Raw genomic sequence first — 18,396 nt, forward strand, 5'->3', positions numbered from 1 at the left:
GTGTAAAATTCATTCTCATTTATTATGTAAGTATGCATTTTCATTTCATTTTGATTTCTTTGAAAAATACACATGTAATTAATATGATTTTCAGTAAACAACTAAAAGTAAATATACTATTTGTAAATATTTTCTTTTACAACATTCAACTTACAACTGATCTTTATAACATTGAGATCATCTCAGAGAACATGCTGAAATGAATTTTTTTTAAAATTATACATCATATAAAGGATATCTTAATTAAGGTAGATATATACTAATATATCACGTAAATCATTCCAATTGTTGATTTTCTTTGTATATACATCTTACTATAATTAGTATTATGTAACCTGTAAAAAAAAAGTAGTATTATGTGGATATATTACGTAATTAATATTTGAATTGTAATTATTATTATTAGAACTACAATCATAAATCTATTAGATCATGCATCGGACTGAGTTGAGAGAGAGGTGGTAGCTCAGTGGAATACCACCCCGAATTTCAGGGAATTACCCAGGGTTTGTATCCTAATCTCAATAATATGTTGAGACATTTAATTATGCGCTATTTAGCCTTATACCCATTCACTGAGCTAGTTTACCCTGCAGGCAAGTAGCCTATAAAAAATTGGTCACTTCAAATCAATTATCTTTCCTATATAAAAAAATGCATCGCACTTCCTTCAAGAAAAATGCAGAGCACTAAGTTTAAATGTTAACGTCCGTTTTTGGAGAGACAGTCTCACATTAGTGTTAACGTGAGACAGCTGATGTCATGCTGACATCACGCGCGTGCATCAAACTAGCAGTAGAATTAGTTAAGCGCTTGCACCTATTAGTTATGCTAGCCTTAAATTGATTATAGATGAATTAGTTAAGCGTTGAAGTATATTAGTTACTCGTTGGAGTATATTAGTTAGTCGTTGGAGCATATTAGTTAATCGCTGGAGTATATTAGTTAAGCGCTGAAGTATGTTAGTTATATCATAAAAATCAAATTATAATGCATTTTGTTGGCCATAACTCCAATATCACGCATAAATAATTATGTCTTTCTCAAAAAAACTAATGCACTAATTCTATCATAAACCCTCAAAACAAACTCATCATGCTCTTCTTAAATAAGTCAGATAACAAAGAATTGCAACAAACCATACTAAGGCAAAAATCACCATCTTTAACACACAAAAACACATTAGCAAGAAACCCTTTTTTCTTACAAACATTGATCACTATCAAAGAAGAACAACCAAAATTGAGAAAGAAAACAAATATTGATGAATACCCAATTGAGAATGTCATTAATTGAAGAAACCTAGAAGATTAGTTGGATCAAAAAACTGATTATGATGAAGAACATATTAAATAATATATTGGTTTAGCTTTTTAGTGATGTTTGAAGAACCCATTAAAATTTTCCAGTTGTTGTGTTTGAGAAGTTTTGAAATTTCTTCAACATTTTCGCCATTGGAGAGATTCAAGGTGGTGAAATTGCGAGAGGTAATCTGAGTTTTGTGCGTTTTCTGTGTAAAAAACAATATTAACTAAATACCCAAATATCATAACTATTTATCAGAAAATAGTAATTAATAGCCAGAGTCACAATTATCAACCATAAAACCATAAATAAAGGCCGAGGCTAAGAATTGGAGGAAAAACATATTCGTCTCACGTTAGTGTTAACGTGAGACGGTTTTTTATAAGACTTTGCGTGCTTGTTATTATTATAATTTTAGAAACAGTATCTTGTAAATATCTCACGGCCAAAAAAAAAAAAAAATTCTCACTGCCATTTTAAAATAAACCTAAGTTGTCACATGGTTGGATTATTTATCTGTAATTTCTATTAATTTGTTTGATAATATTTGTCTGATGTTCTTTAGTAATCCATAATAAATAGGCCAACTATCATTAGAAAAGTGAAAAGTTGTTAATGTCCTTATCAAAGGAAGACTATTCTTGATAAAGAAATAATTACGACTAACTAGTGTGACTTGTGTTTTGTTTTTTAGGAAATTAATAGTGTGACATTTGTATTACCACATCTCCTCTATTACCCTTGAAAATTCATTTCCCCCCCCCCCCCCCCCCCCTTTCCAACCCCAAAAAAACTTTTTACCCTTTAACTTTCAACACACACCAATAAATCTTTTGCTCCTATATTTTTTTGTCCTTTCTTTCTATGTTCTTCTTTATATATAACACATTAGATAAATATCAATATATATAATTAACAAGGAAGTAATAATAAAGTAGTAGTAGAAGCAAAATCTAAGTGAAATCCTAATTAAGTAGAGAAGAAGCAAAATCCAAGTGAAATCCTAATTAAGTAGAGAAGAAGCTAAGGCTGAAGAATTAATGGGGCATCATACATGCTGCAACAAGCAGAAGGTGAAAAGAGGTTTATGGTCTCCTGAAGAAGATGAGAAGCTCATCAACTACATTACCACATATGGCCATGGCTGCTGGAGTTCTGTCCCTACACTTGCTGGTTTGTTTTCTCTTCTCTGGTTCTTTATATCTGCTTCTTTTCTTATTTTTTCTTCTTTTCGCTTCTTTCGGAAAAAATGTATCTATTAGTCCATAATCCTAAGCTATGAAGCACAGAAACTTCTCAGACATGAGTTATCCGATTTCCGAAATCCTTCAAAACCCAGTCGTTTCTCTGCTACATAGGTCCCGATCAAGTCCTTAACATATACTCCCTTAAAGGATGTTTGGTATAGAAAATTTTGATATAGGTAACAGATTCAACCAAGGCTCCGTTTGGTAGGGCGTAAAACGTTTTTTCGGAAAACTCTTTTCCTCTATTTTCAGTTTTACATTGTTTGGTTCGCAAAAGAGTGTAAAAACATTTTCCCTTGGGTAAAATTACTCTCCCAATGATGGAAAACCATTTTCCTTTCAAAATGAAGGGAAAACTATTTTCCTTATCTTTCTTGTACACTCCTCTCACTACCTCCTTACTTTCTCTTTCATTTCATCATTTTTCTTACATCGAACCAAACAACGGAAAACTAATTTTGGAATTTTGTTTTCCATTGTAAATTATTTTCCATGAAAATAATTTTACACTGAAAATATTTTACGCGCTACCAAACGGAGCCTAAGCGTTCCATTTCTAATTGTTTGGTATGAGTGCTAAGTAACAAATACCGTTTCTGAAGGGAAACATAACTCCTCCATTTCTTATCCTTATCAAACTAGTGAAAACAAATTACGTTTTTTCCTTCCTCAAGCATAAACCTTTAAATTGTTTCCATTCCACTAGGATACCGAACATCTATCAAAGACAATAATTATTGTTTCCATTTCCCCTCCTAATCCAAATTCTTTCCATTCCGTTTCCATTCATTATACCAAACGCCCTTTCGATCGGTTTCTTTTTAATCTACACACTTTGATTTTTGGTCTTTGTCTTTTACACTCTTGCTTTTTCTATTCTTGATAATATGTTTCATCTACTTTTTTAGTATTTTAACCTAATTTTTAATTTCTCTCGTTTTTCAGTTTTTTTATGATACCTTTTCAGTTTTTCTCTTATACTTTTGTAATTATTTCTTTACTCTTTTTCCAAAATAACGTGAGTAAACTACAAATAAACAAAAAAGAGTAGTATTTCTTGTCTTATCTAAAAAAAAAATTATGTTGCCACTATTCAATTTTTCACTGTGAACTTTGTAATGGTTTTTCTAAGTAAGTTTTTTAGGGTGGGGGTTCTACTTTGCCTTTTTCATCCCTTTCTTTTTCCAGGATTGCAGAGGTGTGGAAAGAGTTGCAGATTAAGATGGATAAATTATTTGAGACCAGACTTAAAACGTGGGAGCTTCTCTCCTCAGGAAGCTGCTCTAATCATTGATCTCCACAGAATTCTAGGAAACAGGTTGCTCTTTTCTTACCACAATATTCTTTTTTTCTAATATTCGCCTGTTTTTTAAGGCTAATTTACTTGTTTTTAAACCGTTATATGTATTCATATGATGTTATGTTACATAAAATGATGAAACAATTACACATGAAGCATCATATTTGGAACATCTTATCATACTTTCAACTGTAATATACTTCTTTCACTTAAAAATAGTTGCACCATTTCTATTTTGTGCATTCATTACACTTAAATTGTCTTTGATGATTTATATTTTAGGAAAAACATAGTCATGTGAGGTCTTGTTAGATTTGTCTACTCAATGTAAATTTTTTTAAAATGAACTTTTTTTATTTTTTACTTATTGATAATTAAAGATATTAATGGTTGAAATCATACATCAGCGTACGTGAAAGTTAAAAATGGTGCAACTATTTCTAGACGAAGGAAGTATGTAATCGATGATATACCAATTACCATGGATTCATGAACTAATCACATACATCTTTTCATTGTTTGATTTTTATTTTATTTTTGTGATTACAGATGGTCTCAAATAGCTAAGTTCCTACCAGGAAGAACAGACAATGAAGTGAAGAATTTTTGGAATTCAAGCATTAAGAAAAAGCTTCTCTCTCACATTGGTGTCGGGGTATCGACTACTACCTCCAATACTATCTCCAATGATCTCCACCTTAATTATCTTCCTACTATCACTTCATCAAATAATTTCTTAAGTCATGATCATGATATTCGAGGAATAACCACCTTTTCTCCCTCACTTAATAATTCCATTATTAGCACTAATATGATCCTCACATCCCAACAAGGCCATAATCATGATCACCAAATCTCTAATGTTAATCATCTTAATCCAACGACTCCCGCTATACAAACCTTTGATCATCTTAATGAGATGATTCTTAATGATTTCACCCCTCACAATAATTTAGATAATTTGATTCCACCCATTACTACTTATGATCAATTATTATCATCATCAGCAAGGTTTCAACATTTGCTTAATGAAGTTGGGATTAATGATCATCATGTAAATGATCACCCATTTTCATGTCCACGATCATCAGTTTATCCAACATCCAATGATGATGATCAGGCATTTATGAGGAGGATGAAGTTAACAAAGATGATGTTGATGCTAGGAGATCCAATCATGCCGGAATTAGAAACTATGGGATCATTAGAGGAGGGAGAGGTTTGTAATACCATACCATCCTCATCAACATTCCATCATGATAGCTACAATGATGTTTCTAAGGCACTTATTTTGTCATCATGTATGTCAAGCAACCAATTGATGGAGTGCTATGATATGCATGATAATCATGTCATCATACCATCAGTACTACCATCATCCTCGTCATCGCCACCACAACCACGGTCGTTATCACTAGGAGTAGCAGCAGCAGCAGCAACAACAACAGCAATAACAACAGCCTTGCCGTGTATGTGGTGGCAGCCAAGTTCTACTAAACCCTAGCATCATCCCTAGCTAGTACTAGCTGCTGGAATGCCTGATTAATTGATTATGGTAAATTTAGGCTTTTTTACATATATTTCTTTGTCCTCTATGTATGTAAATGTGGTGATTCAATTATATGAATAAATCATCTTCATATACACAATATGTTATTGAATATATTATATATACAATGTAACCTAAACATCTCTAGTTCAGGGTCTTAAGGAAGACATTTATTTTGCTTAGCCTGCTGATAGCTATAGGATATGAATTCACATGCTTACCATCACTAATATCATTTGGAACTTTGGACTTATATGTATATATACTCCTCCGTTTCAAAATTTTCTTTCTATTTTCGGTAGAGAATTCACACAAGAGTTCATGAGAATAGAGAGTTTGAAAGTGAGTGCTTTTTCTTATCTTAAGGTAGGAGAAATGTAGTTGTATAAGAGTGTTTGGAATCAAGTGGGTCCAACTTATAAGCAATAACGTCAAGAGGCCAGACCCAGACATCACTTTAGCAAAACATACTAAAACAGAAAGAGAAATGAATCTTATATAATTAATCAAGGGAGTATATTACAAAAAAATTAAATTACTTGATATACTAGCTAGTAGGTGGTCTCCTATTCCATGGTCTCACTAGTCGTTTTCTATCAAACTACTCAACTTTATATCTATTTCCATTGACTTTTGAGCAGTTTTGGCTTGTTGTAAGATTAAATTGTTAAATAATTTTTGTTAAGTAATCAAGCTTTTTTTCCCCATAAAGTGACTTCTTAAGAGTGGTATTAAGTACTTAGATAATTTGTGTTTCTTCCTTTTAATAGGAGAAAAATAGAGATAAAGTGTTGAAACTATTTCACTAACTAGAAATAGGTATAGCCAGTAAAATAGACCCGCTATTCGTGACCCAATTTGAAATACTTGAATCGAGATCCATTTTCCACCGAAAAATAATGACTTGAAATAGAACTGAAATTCGAAATAACCCGACCCGAAAGTAAAATAGACTCGAATATGTCTCAAACTCGAATCTACCGACCCGGAAGTGACCCGACACGAAATTTTACCCGATAATAATGACCGAACCCGAAAAGTTGTCATATTAGTTACTTTTTAAACAAATTTAAGGAAAAAATTGTCATGAAATACTATATATGATTTAGCCATTGTCCATTAATTGTTTAACTTACTCTCATTAGTCTTATATGTGTTTTAATTATTTGCGAGATTAAAAACCCGATCTAACCCGACACAATCTAACCCAAAATCTCATGTACCAGAGATTGACATGAACCCGAGAGTAACCCGAATACAAAGTTGACCCGATTATGACCCGACCCGTATGATATGTTTGCCACCTCTAGAAATAGGAGTGATCTTTTGAAAACAAGCTAAAAAAGAAAAGTTTTACAATATTTCTAACTACAATATATTAGAGTAATTAGACACTTGGACACGGTGATCTTATTAGACGAGCTTCAATAAGCGTTTTACCATGAGAGGCCAAAATCGCCTATTGTTCATTGGTACGTGAACGTACCAAAGTAAGTATAATTAGTTCTAAAACTCAAAGTTGATACCAAAGTTTATTTACACTTTGGTGGCAAATAAGAATTACTTTGATATTAGTACCAATTTTACTAAATTTTGGTATTAGTTGGTACAAAAGTTCACTTGTATTTTGGTATTGTTACCAATTTTAATAAAGTTTTTGTATAAGTTGGTACCAATATTCACTTACACTTTGGTACCACTAAGAGTTAATTACTTTCGTGAGGGAGAGGTGGTAGCTCAGTGGAGTAACACCCCAAATTTCAGGGCATTGCCTAGCCAGGGTTCGTGTCCTCGTCACAACAATATGCTGGGATATTTACTTTTAGGTTGTTTAGCCTTGTACCCAACATCTGAGCTGGTGTACCCTGCAGGCTAGTAGCATGACAAGTATTCATCAAGAACGATTTTTTCGTATCCTTAATTCGTAACTTGACTATCATGCCCAAGTGGAAACTATTTGTATGAAAATTATGACACAATAGTCTTGCGACTTCAGCTAGCTAATCTCGTTGGAATAGGCATAGGAATTATTGAAGAATGTCCAATTTGCTTGGAGGAAGCTGAAGATTGTCAGCATCTGTTTAGGAAATGTCCCCTTGCTTTAGAAGCATGACATATGGGGAATTATAGTCCTAGTGTGTCCTCGAATCAATTTCAAGATTGGTTGAGCCATCAAATTTTACATTACATGCATACGAAGGGCCTAAATGGATCTCAACTCCTATTCTTTATCGGGATTCTATGGGCTATTTGGAATTAAAACGCGAAATGACAAGGTTTGTAATCATTCACGTGCAATGATAGAGTTAAGGAAGGTAAAAAACAACATTCAATTTTCACTCATGTAAGTCCTTCTCCTCCAAACAACCCTCTCAGTTGTTTTCTTTTGCACGTTTTCCACATTGTCAAAAAAAAATAACAAAAATAAAATGACATTTTTCATATATTTTTAGCTTCCACCATAGCATCAGCTTTCTCCATCCAAAATTTAGATATCAAAATTAAGGCTTTCTATGACAATTACCCTCACTCTGGTTGTTCACCCCTGTTGAAGTTAAAATTATGAGAATAAAAGAGGATGGCTGCGGAAGAAATGATTGTGTATAACTACAAAGCAAAGCAAAACATAACTCTCATATTGAATAACTTGCACACATCACACTAACTGACGTACATTACTAACTCTTTAAATAGAGATAAGCTAAACAATTAAACCTAGAAAGGTGGAAGCATAAACCACCATTTCCTATATTAATGCAATTTTATTTGTCCCACTAACACTTAGCTACCCCACTAAACATGCACGCACATTCTCTTATGATAACAGAACACTAACACTAGTTTGACTAATACTAACTACCCACAACCCACTAATTGGAAGGAATCTTAACAACTTTGAAACAATAATATCCAACATACCCCCTTGATTCAAAGTTCATAATTTGTAACGACTAACATAATTGCTAATATATTTTCAAAACTAACTAATGTTGCTCATCACATTTTAACGTGCAACAATTGCTGGACTTCAACACACATGGGCAGTAATGCTCGAACACCACATGACTTGAACTCGACCACAAACACGACCTCAACTGCGAACACGAACGCGACTTCGAACACGACCTCGACCACTACTTTCCCGACACATGACTTTAGAAGAGCCGTTCCTCTTCTCCTTCAACCTTTTGAGCAAGATTGGCTTGCTCTTTCTCTTTCATATCCCTTTGTTTGTCCCAACAACGGTCTTCTTTATGACCAAATCTTTTGCAGTAGTAGCACTTAATGCTACTCATACGCCCTCCATTTTCTTCTTGACCACGACCCATACCTCGACTATCACCACTTTGACTATAACCACGACCATGACTGCTACCTTGAACACCACCACGACCACGACCTCGACCTCGACCTTGACCATTTTCAAATTGCCAATCACTTGACGACTCTCCATGCACTTGGAAAGCTTTCTCTTCCACTTTATCATCATAACTCCGGATTCTTTCTTCATGAGTGATAAGAGAACACATCAACTCATCAAAAGTATATGTTGAGAAGTCCTTAGACTCCTCAATTGCAGCAACCACATGCCTAAAATCCTTATGTAAAGTTCTCAAGACCTTACTAACAACTTTCTCATTTTCAATGATTTCACCATAAGATTTCATCTGATTTACAATCCCAGAAACTCTAGACAAGTAACTTTGAACTGTCTCTTTCTCTTTATGACTTAAATTGTCAAAACTAGAACGAAGCGATTGTAGTTTTACAGCAATTACCTTCTTATCACCAAAGTACTCACGTTTGATCGTGTCCCACGCCTCCTTTGCTGTCTTGGCTGAGGAAATTCGTGGAAAAAGTTCGTCATCCATTGCTGACTGGATGATAAATAGAGCTTTTGCATTTAATTTGCGATTTTCACGTAACTTTTTGTTGGGTACCTCTGGTGGCTCCTCCGGTTCTTCATGCCCGCTCTCAACAATATCCTATAACTCTTGGGATTGAAACATGGTTTGCATTTTAATACTCCATAAATGATACTTCTCACCCTTAAAAATTGGAATGAAGGGTTGAGATGATACATTAACACCATTATTCGCCATCACTTACACTCACTGTGTTAACAGACTCAAATCTCACTCGACCCACAACAATTTTTGAAACACACGACTCACGACTTTTAAAGGTTTAGGATCGAACCCGGATTAGCTCTGATACCATGTTGAAGTTAAAATTATGAGAATAAAAGAGGATGGCTGCGGAAGAAATGATTTTGATGTGATTCAAATTGGATGTGATAGCTTGTTCAAAAAGCTTTCCAACGATAGGTTATATGTCCAATTTCGATGAGAAACGAGAAAGTTATGACTGTTTTACGAAAAACTGACGAAGCAGTTTTGTCCCGGGCCCGATCGGGCGGAATTGGCCCGACCCAATCGGGCGGTGCGCAATTTTGGGCGCTGAACGCGTTTTTCATATTTTTCGTTTTTAGGTTATCTTTTAGGGTTTATACGGGTTCCTTATGATTATAAAAGGGCTCTTAGTGTTCATTATTATTAACACAACTTATGAAACACTTTTAACCTCTAGATTTAGGACTCTTGTATTATTCTCTCTGATTTTCTCCATTATAGTGAAGACGCTCTAATTCCCCACCTGTGGACGTAGGTCAAATTTGACTGAACCACGTAAATCCTTGTGTTATTTGTTTGTTCATCTTTATTATTTTCTCACCTTATTATTTCATTGATTTTCTGTTCCGCATTAATCAAACTACACCACCCTATTTCCTAACAAACTGGTATCAAGAGCTTGGTTGTTTTAAGATCTTAGGTGTTTATAGAAAAAGTTTGATTTTTTCATTATGTCAATGAAATACAATATTGAGAAATTTGATAGGCAAGTAAATTTTGGCCTATGGCAATTAAAGATGAAAGCCATCCTGGTTCAAAGTGGTTGTTACAAGGCTTTGGTAGGTGCATCCAAAAAGCCTTCGATATGACGGATGATCAGTGGGAGGATATGGATTTGAAGGCACTCTCAGCAATTCATTTAAGTCTATCTAATGAAGTTTTGAGAGAGGTTGCCAAAGAGACGACTGCTGCGGGTTTGTGGTTGAAGTTGGAGTCACTTTATATGACAAAATCTGTGACCAACCGTCTACTACTAAAATCTAGACTTCATGATCTCAGTCTAGAAGAAGGTAAATCACTTGAGTCTCATTTAGATGAATTCTTCTCTATAATTATGGATTTGCAAAATATCGATGTTGAGATCGATGATGAGGATATGGCTATTAGGTTGTTGTGTTCTTTACCACCTTCGTATAAGCACTTTCGAGATACCTTATTATATGGTAAAGATGATTTGAATTTGCAGGATGTTAAGGAGGCCTTAACTCAGAGAGATTTAATTGACAATAAATTGGTTAATAAATCTAATAATTCTGCTAACACAAATGCTTTGGCTGTTCATGGTGGAAAGAATTCTGGAAAAATCTGTAACTATTGTCATGTGAAGGGTCATATTAAATCTAAGTGTTGGAAATTAAAGAAGAAAAATGGAGAAAGGTCCAATGAGGATCGATCTGCAAATATTGCCAATGCTGTTTCTGATGACGATCTTGCACTTTAGGGTTACAAGATTTGGGGCTGCGGTTTCTACGATCTCTTTATGTTTGGTGCCCTTTTGAGATCTCTTGGTAAAACGAGAAACCGTGTGGATTTTCTTTTTGGAGTCTATGATAGATTGTTTTTGAGTTTGTAATAAAGTAACAATCTTGGTTATGCATTAGATTTTGTTCTAGTTATGCTATTTCTTATCTCAAATTTGGTACTTTTGTGATTATTAAGTATTATTGCAATTTAGAAATTATCGTTGTCATTCAGTTTCTAGAATTGCTTTTGAGTTTGTTGTTGAGATGAAGAAGTGTTTGAAGAGAGTTTGGTCAATTTGATGAAGCATGCTAGCGTTGGTGACTTTATACTCTCGATCTAGGCCATGTGATGGTGTTGTATACGGATTTTGTGTTCGAAGACGCATCGGTACACAATAAGTTATAGAAGATGTCCGTTCTGGATTGCCTACAATGGGTAGGTTTATGGAATTTTGTTTAAGGTGGAGTAACTATGGTGTTTGGTTGAGCATCATTTTTGGTTCAAGGTGGAGTTACCTTATTTTGTTCGGTTTCAAGTCAAGGCGGAGATTGTTAAATATGACTTGAAATCTTGTGAATGGCATAAGGCCAACTTTGAATGCACATATCTCTCAATCTATAAATGATTTTGATGTGATTCAAATTGGAGGTGATAGCTTGTTCAAAGAGCTTTTTAACGATAGGTCATATGCCCAATTTCGATGAGAAACGAGAAAGTTATGACTGTTTTACGAAAAACTGACGAAGCAGTTTTGTCCCGGGCCCGATCGGGCGGATTTGGCCCGACCCGATCGGGCGGATTTGGCCCGACCCAATCGGGCGGTGCGCGATTTTGGGCGCTGAACGCGTTTTTCCAATATTTTTCATTTTTAGGTTATCTTTTAGGGTTTGTACGGGTTCCTTATGATTATAAAAGGGCTCTTAGTGTTCATTATTATTAACACAACTTATAAAACACTTTTAGCCTCTAGATTTAGGACTCTTGTATTATTCTCTCTGATTTTCTCCATTATAGTGAAGAAGCTCTAATTCCCCACCTGTGGACGTAGGTCAAATTTGACTGAACCACGTAAATCCTTGTGTTATTTGTTTGTTCATCTTTATTATTTTCTCACCTTATTATTTCATTGATTTTCTGTTCCGCATTAATCAAATTACAACACCCTATTTCCTAACATACTTAAACCAAAATTGAAACAATCACCCTCTCAATCACCCTCGCAGAGTCGCAGTCTCCTCGAATCTCAAACAATTTCCACAAGGATAAATTTTTCTTATCCCCAAAATTTGAACTAAAAAATGTCAACATCTAAAACCGACATTAGGTAGTTGTCAACAACAAAATGTTAAAATTAAGGAAGTTTGGGACAACAAATTTTTGAGAAGGTAGTTTGGGACCCAAATTTTGCAAAAAAGTGAAAGTTAAAGGTAGATTGGACAAAAAATCTATAGGAGAAAAAGAAAAAAGAGAAACTGATGATACGTTTAGGGGTACCTTGGTAAGGGTATTAGTTTTCAAGAACTTTAGGACATATATGTTATACCCGATCAAAGTGAACCCATACTGACCCGAAAACACTACAAGAAAATGCTCAGTCAACGACAGCTATTCAGCGACGGCCACAAAAACAGACGTTAAACATGTAATCAGCGACGGTTTATAGCCGACGTCTCTACCGACGGTTTTTTTAAAATCCAGCGTTGGCTTAAACGGTCGCTAGAATCAACGACCGTGTTAAACCGTCGGTGATAAGATTTTTTTTATTTCAGAAATTGAAGGGCTTGGGCGACGGCTGTAAACCGTCGGTGAATTTAGTGTAGCCGTCGCTAATGTGGACGACTTAAACCCACTCCCATCCAAACTCCCACTCATATTATAGTCGTTACAACCTCCCCGCATTATTCTCTCAAACAACCTCCCACGCATCAAGAAAACTCCCACGCATTATTCTCTCAAGCCGTCGCCGGCGAAACTGCGACTAAACACCGGCGAACGGCGACTCGACACCGGCGACTAAATACCGGCGACTTCTCACGCACTCAGAAACTTCTTTCGCTCTTTTCCCACGCACGCATTCCAAAAAAATCGCCGGCGGATCTGCCTTGAAGTCCATTCCGGCGAATGGCGACTTGAGACCGGCGACAGAAAAATCTTGCCGGCGGTAATTCCTACAGCTCTATGTTTATTTTTTTTTTAATTTCTATTACCCTAAAAATTGAGTTTTTGGGATTGAAGGGACCCTGCCGCCTCGTGATTCACGCCGCCCTTCCGCCGCTACTGCGTAATTCACCCCTTCCGCCGCTGACTTTGCCGCCTGCCGCCGTAACTTCCCTCTTCAATCTCAAGTTTGTTGTTGTTTGTTAGTTTGAGTTTAATTTGATGTTGGCTGCTCTGTTTTATTATTGTAATTTTTGATAACAAGCTAAAACCCACAAAATTGAACCCGTGATTAGAACGATCAAATTGTGATGTTGGTTGTTCAATTCATGTTATTGTTGTAATTTATGTTGTTGGTTGTTCTGTCCATAAATGATAGAACTTTTGCTTTTAGGATGGTTAATAATTGAAATTTGAATGAATAGAAGAGTATTACTCCTCATATGGAAGAAGTTTAGGGAGGAAATGGGTGAAATGTTGGAGGAAATAAGAAATTGTAGTTGATCACAGCGAAATTTCTCACTTCTAAAGGAGGGAAAGAGATAATGAAGTGAGAAGAGAAGAGAAGAGTTCTGAAGTTGATGTTGGTCTAAATTGTTTCAATGCTTTAAATCTGTAGTGTAGATTTAGTTTGTACTTTGTAGCACTAACTCACATAATCAATAGTTCTTATTTATGTAGTAGTAATATGGCTAGCAGGTAGTGATCAGTAGTTTTGGGATATGGTTGAAACCCAAAGGCGAACTGACGTTGTTCTAAACTTTTTGGAGACCAACTTGTTGATCATATGTAGGAAGTATTGATTTCACTAGAAGCTGAGATTAGGTTGTCAAAGAAATAAAAAAAAAAGAAGCTGAGATGACTTTCCAACTATCAATTCCAAGAGTTCTTATTTATGTAGTAGTAATTGGTTTTGTGAGTTTACGACTCGTTTGGTTGGTGGATTTCATGAGAGGAAAAGAGAATCATTGATTTTTTTTAGATGGAATCATTTATCTAATTCCGTTTAAGTGAGTGTTTGCTTTGTGAATGTAGGTGACCACACTCAACTGTCTCCTTGCCGTCAGACAGTATCGTCTCTCTACTGTGTCCTTGCCGTTGGACTGCCCGGCTGCCTCTAGGTATGCTTTAATTTATTAGTTTATAATACTTTGAAGTTTAAGTTAGTGTATTAATTATCACAATAATTTATATGATGGTTTCTTTATTAAATGTTACAAAAGTTAAAAACTATATTATTATCACAATAATTAATTTATTGCACATTCCTTTATTTGTTACACTATTTGAAATATTTATATTTTTTTTGACATATTTGTTTTCGTGGAAAAACTTTGGATAATGTTATAAATTTTGATTTAAGTATTTAAATAAATATGTTTGCATCATCATGTATTTAGAATTGTAGAATTGTACGTATGTGGGTTGTTAATGACTATTATGATTGAAATGATTTAGAATTGTAGAATTAGGCACCATGAAACGGAAGGAGCGTTGGTGGATGTATGATAGATATGACAATGGGCGTAACTTGAGGCCCGAGTTCTTGAGGGGGGTTGATGAATTCATTGAATTTTGCAAAGCAAATCCTGAAAGCCCAGGTTTGGATGAAGTTAGATGCCCGTGTCCGAAATGCAAGAACAGACGTATGCATGACGCAGACACGGTTAAAGTGCACGTGTATAGAAAGGGATTTATACCTGATTACTACGATTGGTATTCTCATGGTGAAGAGTTACCTCGATCCGCACATGAGCCATCTAATCCATACCGTGAAATGATTTTCGATGCTCTTGGGAATAACTCAGAACCGTCCAATGTTGAAGAGCCTGGTGGAATGGACGAGGAGCCTAATCCTCAAGCAAAGGTGTTTCTTGACCTATTAAAGGCTTCTGAGGAACCATTGTACGAAGGGAGCTCCATGTCCGTGTTGGAAATGGCATCTAGAATAGTATCTCTGAAATGTGAGTATAATTTGCCACATAGGTGTGTTGATGCGTTTGCTTCATTAGTGAAAGAAGCAATACCTAACAACAACAACATGAGTAACACATTTTACGATACGAAGAAGATTTTGGAGGGATTAGAGCTTCCCCACGAGAGGATTCATGCGTGCCCCAAAGGTTGTATGTTATTTTGGAGAACTGATGCACACTTGGACAGATGTACAGTGTGCGATAGCGACAGATACAAAAGGACTTCTAAGGGGTCTTTAGTTCCAATGAAAGTTCTGATTTATTTCCCAATTACACCGAATTGCAAAAGGTTGTATGCAACAAAAAATGTTGCTGAAGAAATGACATGGCATGCCAAAAATCCGAGAGCCGAAGAAAAAATGGCTCACCCTAGCGATAGTGAAGCTTGGAAGCATTTGGATAGATCCTTTGACGAATTTGCATCTGAGCCTAGGAATGTTCGGCTCGGTTTGTGTACCGATGGGTTTGGTCCACATGGAAAGTTTGGGGGTCAGTATTCATGTTGGCCGGTCATCTTAACCCCGTACAACTTGCCGCCATCGATGTGCATGAAGAAACCCTTCATGTTCCTTTCGTTGCTCGTTCCTGGTCCTAAAAATCCGAAGGGGAACTTGGATGTGTACATGCAACCCTTAATCGAGGAATTGAAGCAATTATGGGATGTTGGAGCAACTACTTATGATATTTCTAGGAAACAAAATTTCAATATGCGTGCTGCCATTCTTTGGACAATAAGTGATTTTCCTGCGTACGGTATGCTATCTGGTTGGGCTACAGCTGGGAAAAAGGCATGTCCTTACTGTTTGGACAAATCTAAAGCTTTTTGGCTCGACCATGGGGTAAAGTTTCTTGGTTTGATTGTCACCGTCAATTCCTACCCTAGATCATCCTTTTCGTAACAACAAAGTAGCTTTTTGCAGAAATAAGGTTGAAAAAGGGTCTCCGCCACACATCATGTCTGGGGAAGAGTTGTGGTCATGTGTTAAAGACTTGCCAAAGGCTACAGATGGGCTCGAAGCACTTAATACTTTGAAAAAGTTGAAAAAAGGGTGGTTCAAACAAAGCTGTCTTTGGGAGCTCCCATACTGGAAATCTCTCCATCTTCGTAACAACCTTGACGTCATGCACATTGAGAAAAACTTTTTCGACCAACTAATTCACACAATTATGGATGTGAAAAAACAGACATCAGACACTGTTGCATCCAGAAAAGACATTGCTAAATTGTGTAAAAGGCCTCAACTTCATGTTACCAAGGATGCGAACGGAAAAGAAACTCCACCAAAAGCGCCTTTCGCACTGGACATAGCCCAAAGGAAAGTATTATGCAACTGGGTGAGAGATTTAAAATTTCCAGATGGTTATGCGTCCGACTTAACAAGATGTGTGGACATGCAGTCCGGTAAGCTGCACAGTATGAAAAGTCATGACTGTCATGTCTTCATGGAAAGATTGTTACCGATAGCATTAAAGGAGTTGCTCCCGGTTCATGTGTGGAAAGCTGTTACTGAGATCAGCCTCTTTTTTCGTGATTTGTGTTGCTCCACCATCACAGTAAGAGACATGGAAAGATTGGAAAAGAACATAGCCGAGATCATTTGTAAACTTGAAAAGATTTTCCCACCATCATTCTTCAATTCCATGGAACACTTACCGGTTCACCTTCCACGCGAAGCTAGGCTATGTGGTCCCGTACAATACCGTTGGATGTATCCCTTTGAAAGGTACCTTATCTTTCATTTTCATATATCCTTTTTATTGTTCTTCGCAATTATGTAACTCTTTTCATAACCACTTTATTAGGTTCCTTAATCATTTAAAACGCAAAATTGGTAACAAGGCTCGTGTGGAGACGTACAACAAGAAGTTGGATGATTGTAGCACTCAAGGGTCACAGCCAAACCCTGATTTGTTGTATTGGGAGACAGTTGGTGGGAGGAACAGAGGAAAAGTGCAGGGGTTAGGTCAGGGAGATTATTTGTACTACAACTCTTCATCTGGGCGAGGAGAAGATGGCTCTTCACAACCATATGAGCCATCGATTTTTTCTCAGCTAGAGGCGCAGGTGGAGGCCAAGGTCGCTGCACGGATGGTAGAAGTGGAGGCAAAGGTTGCAGCACGTCTGGAAGAGTCAAACCGGGCCCTCGTGCAGGAAATGATGCGGAACATGACTAATTTTGGTCACTTGTTCTCAGGTTGCAACACAGGACCCTCTCCACAACGCAGACCAGAGGATGACCCGGGGTTTGGTGGTGGCGGCACTACACAGACACCAACCACAGTGTAGTTTGTTTGGTTTTGACAACTAGCTAGATTACTAACTTATAGTTTGTTCATACTTAGTCTAATTTTATATATGCACTTAGTGTCTATATTTATCGGCATATATCTAGTTTTGTTTTTAGGTGTCTCGGTATATTTTTTTGGAACTCCACTTTTACTCGATTTCCTGACACCGGGATTTATTTTGCGTATTAAGGTAGTTTGTTTAACTATAGACATTTAGTGTCTAAATTTCCCGACATTGGGATGTATTTCACTATTTTGTGTACATAAATCTAATCTATTTCATTTTTAAGTTGCATATTTCTTTAGTTTAAAATATAGAATGCGATGGAGGCGACGCAGGAACATGTTTAATGTAGTATATGTCGATGTTGGCGTGCAGTACAGGTTTAAGTATAATTTTGGAAAACATTATTAAATTATTTAATATAATTAATAAAACGAACGACGGCTAAACTTGAACCAACGACGGCTTAGCAGTCGTTGAACAGGAGAGCAATGACTGCCAAGGAAGTACAGAGCAACGACGGCTTAAGGATATTAGCGACGGTTACCAGCCGTCGGTGAAACAACGACAGCTTCAAAGAGTCGTCTACTCACCGACGGTCCCACACCGTCGTTGATACACCGACGGCTCCAAACCGTAGGTGCTAAATTCTTAACGACGGCTAGCCAATCAGACGTAGAACACCGTCGCTGATCTATCACCGACGGCCAAACGGTCGCTATTTGCTAATTCAACGACCAAAACTGCAACGTCAGTTGGTTAGCGACCGTTGGCCGTCGGTATTTATATTAGCGACGGCTTTTAGTGAATCAGCGACGGCTTTAAGCGGTCGTTGACTGGGCCTTTTCTTGTAGTGAAAATGTTTGAACTTGGGAAGATTTTTGGGTCCGCATTCGGGCCCAGTCCGATGCG

The 18,396-nt window shown here is 36.5% G+C and overlaps 4 protein-coding genes across 4 annotated transcripts; 3 read left to right on the forward strand and 1 right to left on the reverse strand.

Moving 5' to 3' along the window:
* The first annotated feature begins 2,138 nt into the window (after positions 1–2,138).
* Positions 2,139–5,617, forward strand: LOC104899795 (transcription factor MYB26). Its single transcript, XM_010687063.2, has 3 exons — positions 2,139–2,478; positions 3,741–3,870; positions 4,402–5,617. Exons 1-3 carry the CDS (start codon positions 2,346–2,348, stop codon positions 5,354–5,356), a joined length of 1,218 nt encoding a protein of 405 aa, XP_010685365.1. The 5' UTR covers positions 2,139–2,345; the 3' UTR covers positions 5,357–5,617.
* Positions 5,618–8,556: 2,939 nt separating this feature from the next.
* LOC104900415 (uncharacterized) lies at positions 8,557–9,273 on the reverse strand. Its single transcript, XM_010687831.1, has one exon. The coding sequence runs from the start codon at positions 9,271–9,273 to the stop codon at positions 8,557–8,559; it is 717 nt and encodes a 238-aa protein (XP_010686133.1).
* A 3,851-nt stretch (positions 9,274–13,124) lies between these two features.
* On the forward strand, positions 13,125–16,090 carry LOC125499464 (uncharacterized). Its single transcript, XM_057390874.1, has 4 exons — positions 13,125–13,219; positions 13,294–13,380; positions 14,251–14,336; positions 14,674–16,090. Exon 4 carries the CDS (start codon positions 14,693–14,695, stop codon positions 16,088–16,090), a length of 1,398 nt encoding a protein of 465 aa, XP_057246857.1. The 5' UTR covers positions 13,125–13,219; positions 13,294–13,380; positions 14,251–14,336; positions 14,674–14,692.
* A 55-nt stretch (positions 16,091–16,145) lies between these two features.
* On the forward strand, positions 16,146–17,478 carry LOC130589572 (uncharacterized). The gene is made up of 2 exons (XM_057390875.1): positions 16,146–16,915; positions 16,995–17,478. The coding sequence occupies exons 1-2, from the start codon at positions 16,146–16,148 to the stop codon at positions 17,476–17,478; spliced, it is 1,254 nt and encodes a 417-aa protein (XP_057246858.1).
* The last annotated feature ends 918 nt before the right edge of the window (positions 17,479–18,396 follow it).

The sequence above is a fragment of the Beta vulgaris genome, chromosome 7 (genome assembly GCF_026745355.1).
Source record: "Beta vulgaris subsp. vulgaris cultivar EL10 chromosome 7, EL10.2, whole genome shotgun sequence".
Lineage (NCBI taxonomy): Eukaryota > Viridiplantae > Streptophyta > Magnoliopsida > Caryophyllales > Amaranthaceae > Beta > Beta vulgaris.

Coding starts and splice junctions, on each gene's coding strand:
- LOC125499464 (XM_057390874.1), top strand. CDS start 14,693: ATGAAACGGAAGGAGCGTTGGTGGATGTATGATAGATATGACAATGGG.
- LOC104899795 (XM_010687063.2), top strand. CDS start 2,346: ATGGGGCATCATACATGCTGCAACAAGCAGAAGGTGAAAAGAGGTTTA. Junction 2,479..3,740: donor TTCTGTCCCTACACTTGCTG/GTTTGTTTTCTC, acceptor TTCTTTTTCCAG/GATTGCAGAGGTGTGGAAAG. Junction 3,871..4,401: donor CACAGAATTCTAGGAAACAG/GTTGCTCTTTTC, acceptor TTGTGATTACAG/ATGGTCTCAAATAGCTAAGT.
- LOC104900415 (XM_010687831.1), bottom strand. CDS start 9,273: ATGGATGACGAACTTTTTCCACGAATTTCCTCAGCCAAGACAGCAAAG.
- LOC130589572 (XM_057390875.1), top strand. CDS start 16,146: ATGTCTGGGGAAGAGTTGTGGTCATGTGTTAAAGACTTGCCAAAGGCT. Junction 16,916..16,994: donor TGGATGTATCCCTTTGAAAG/GTACCTTATCTT, acceptor CCACTTTATTAG/GTTCCTTAATCATTTAAAAC.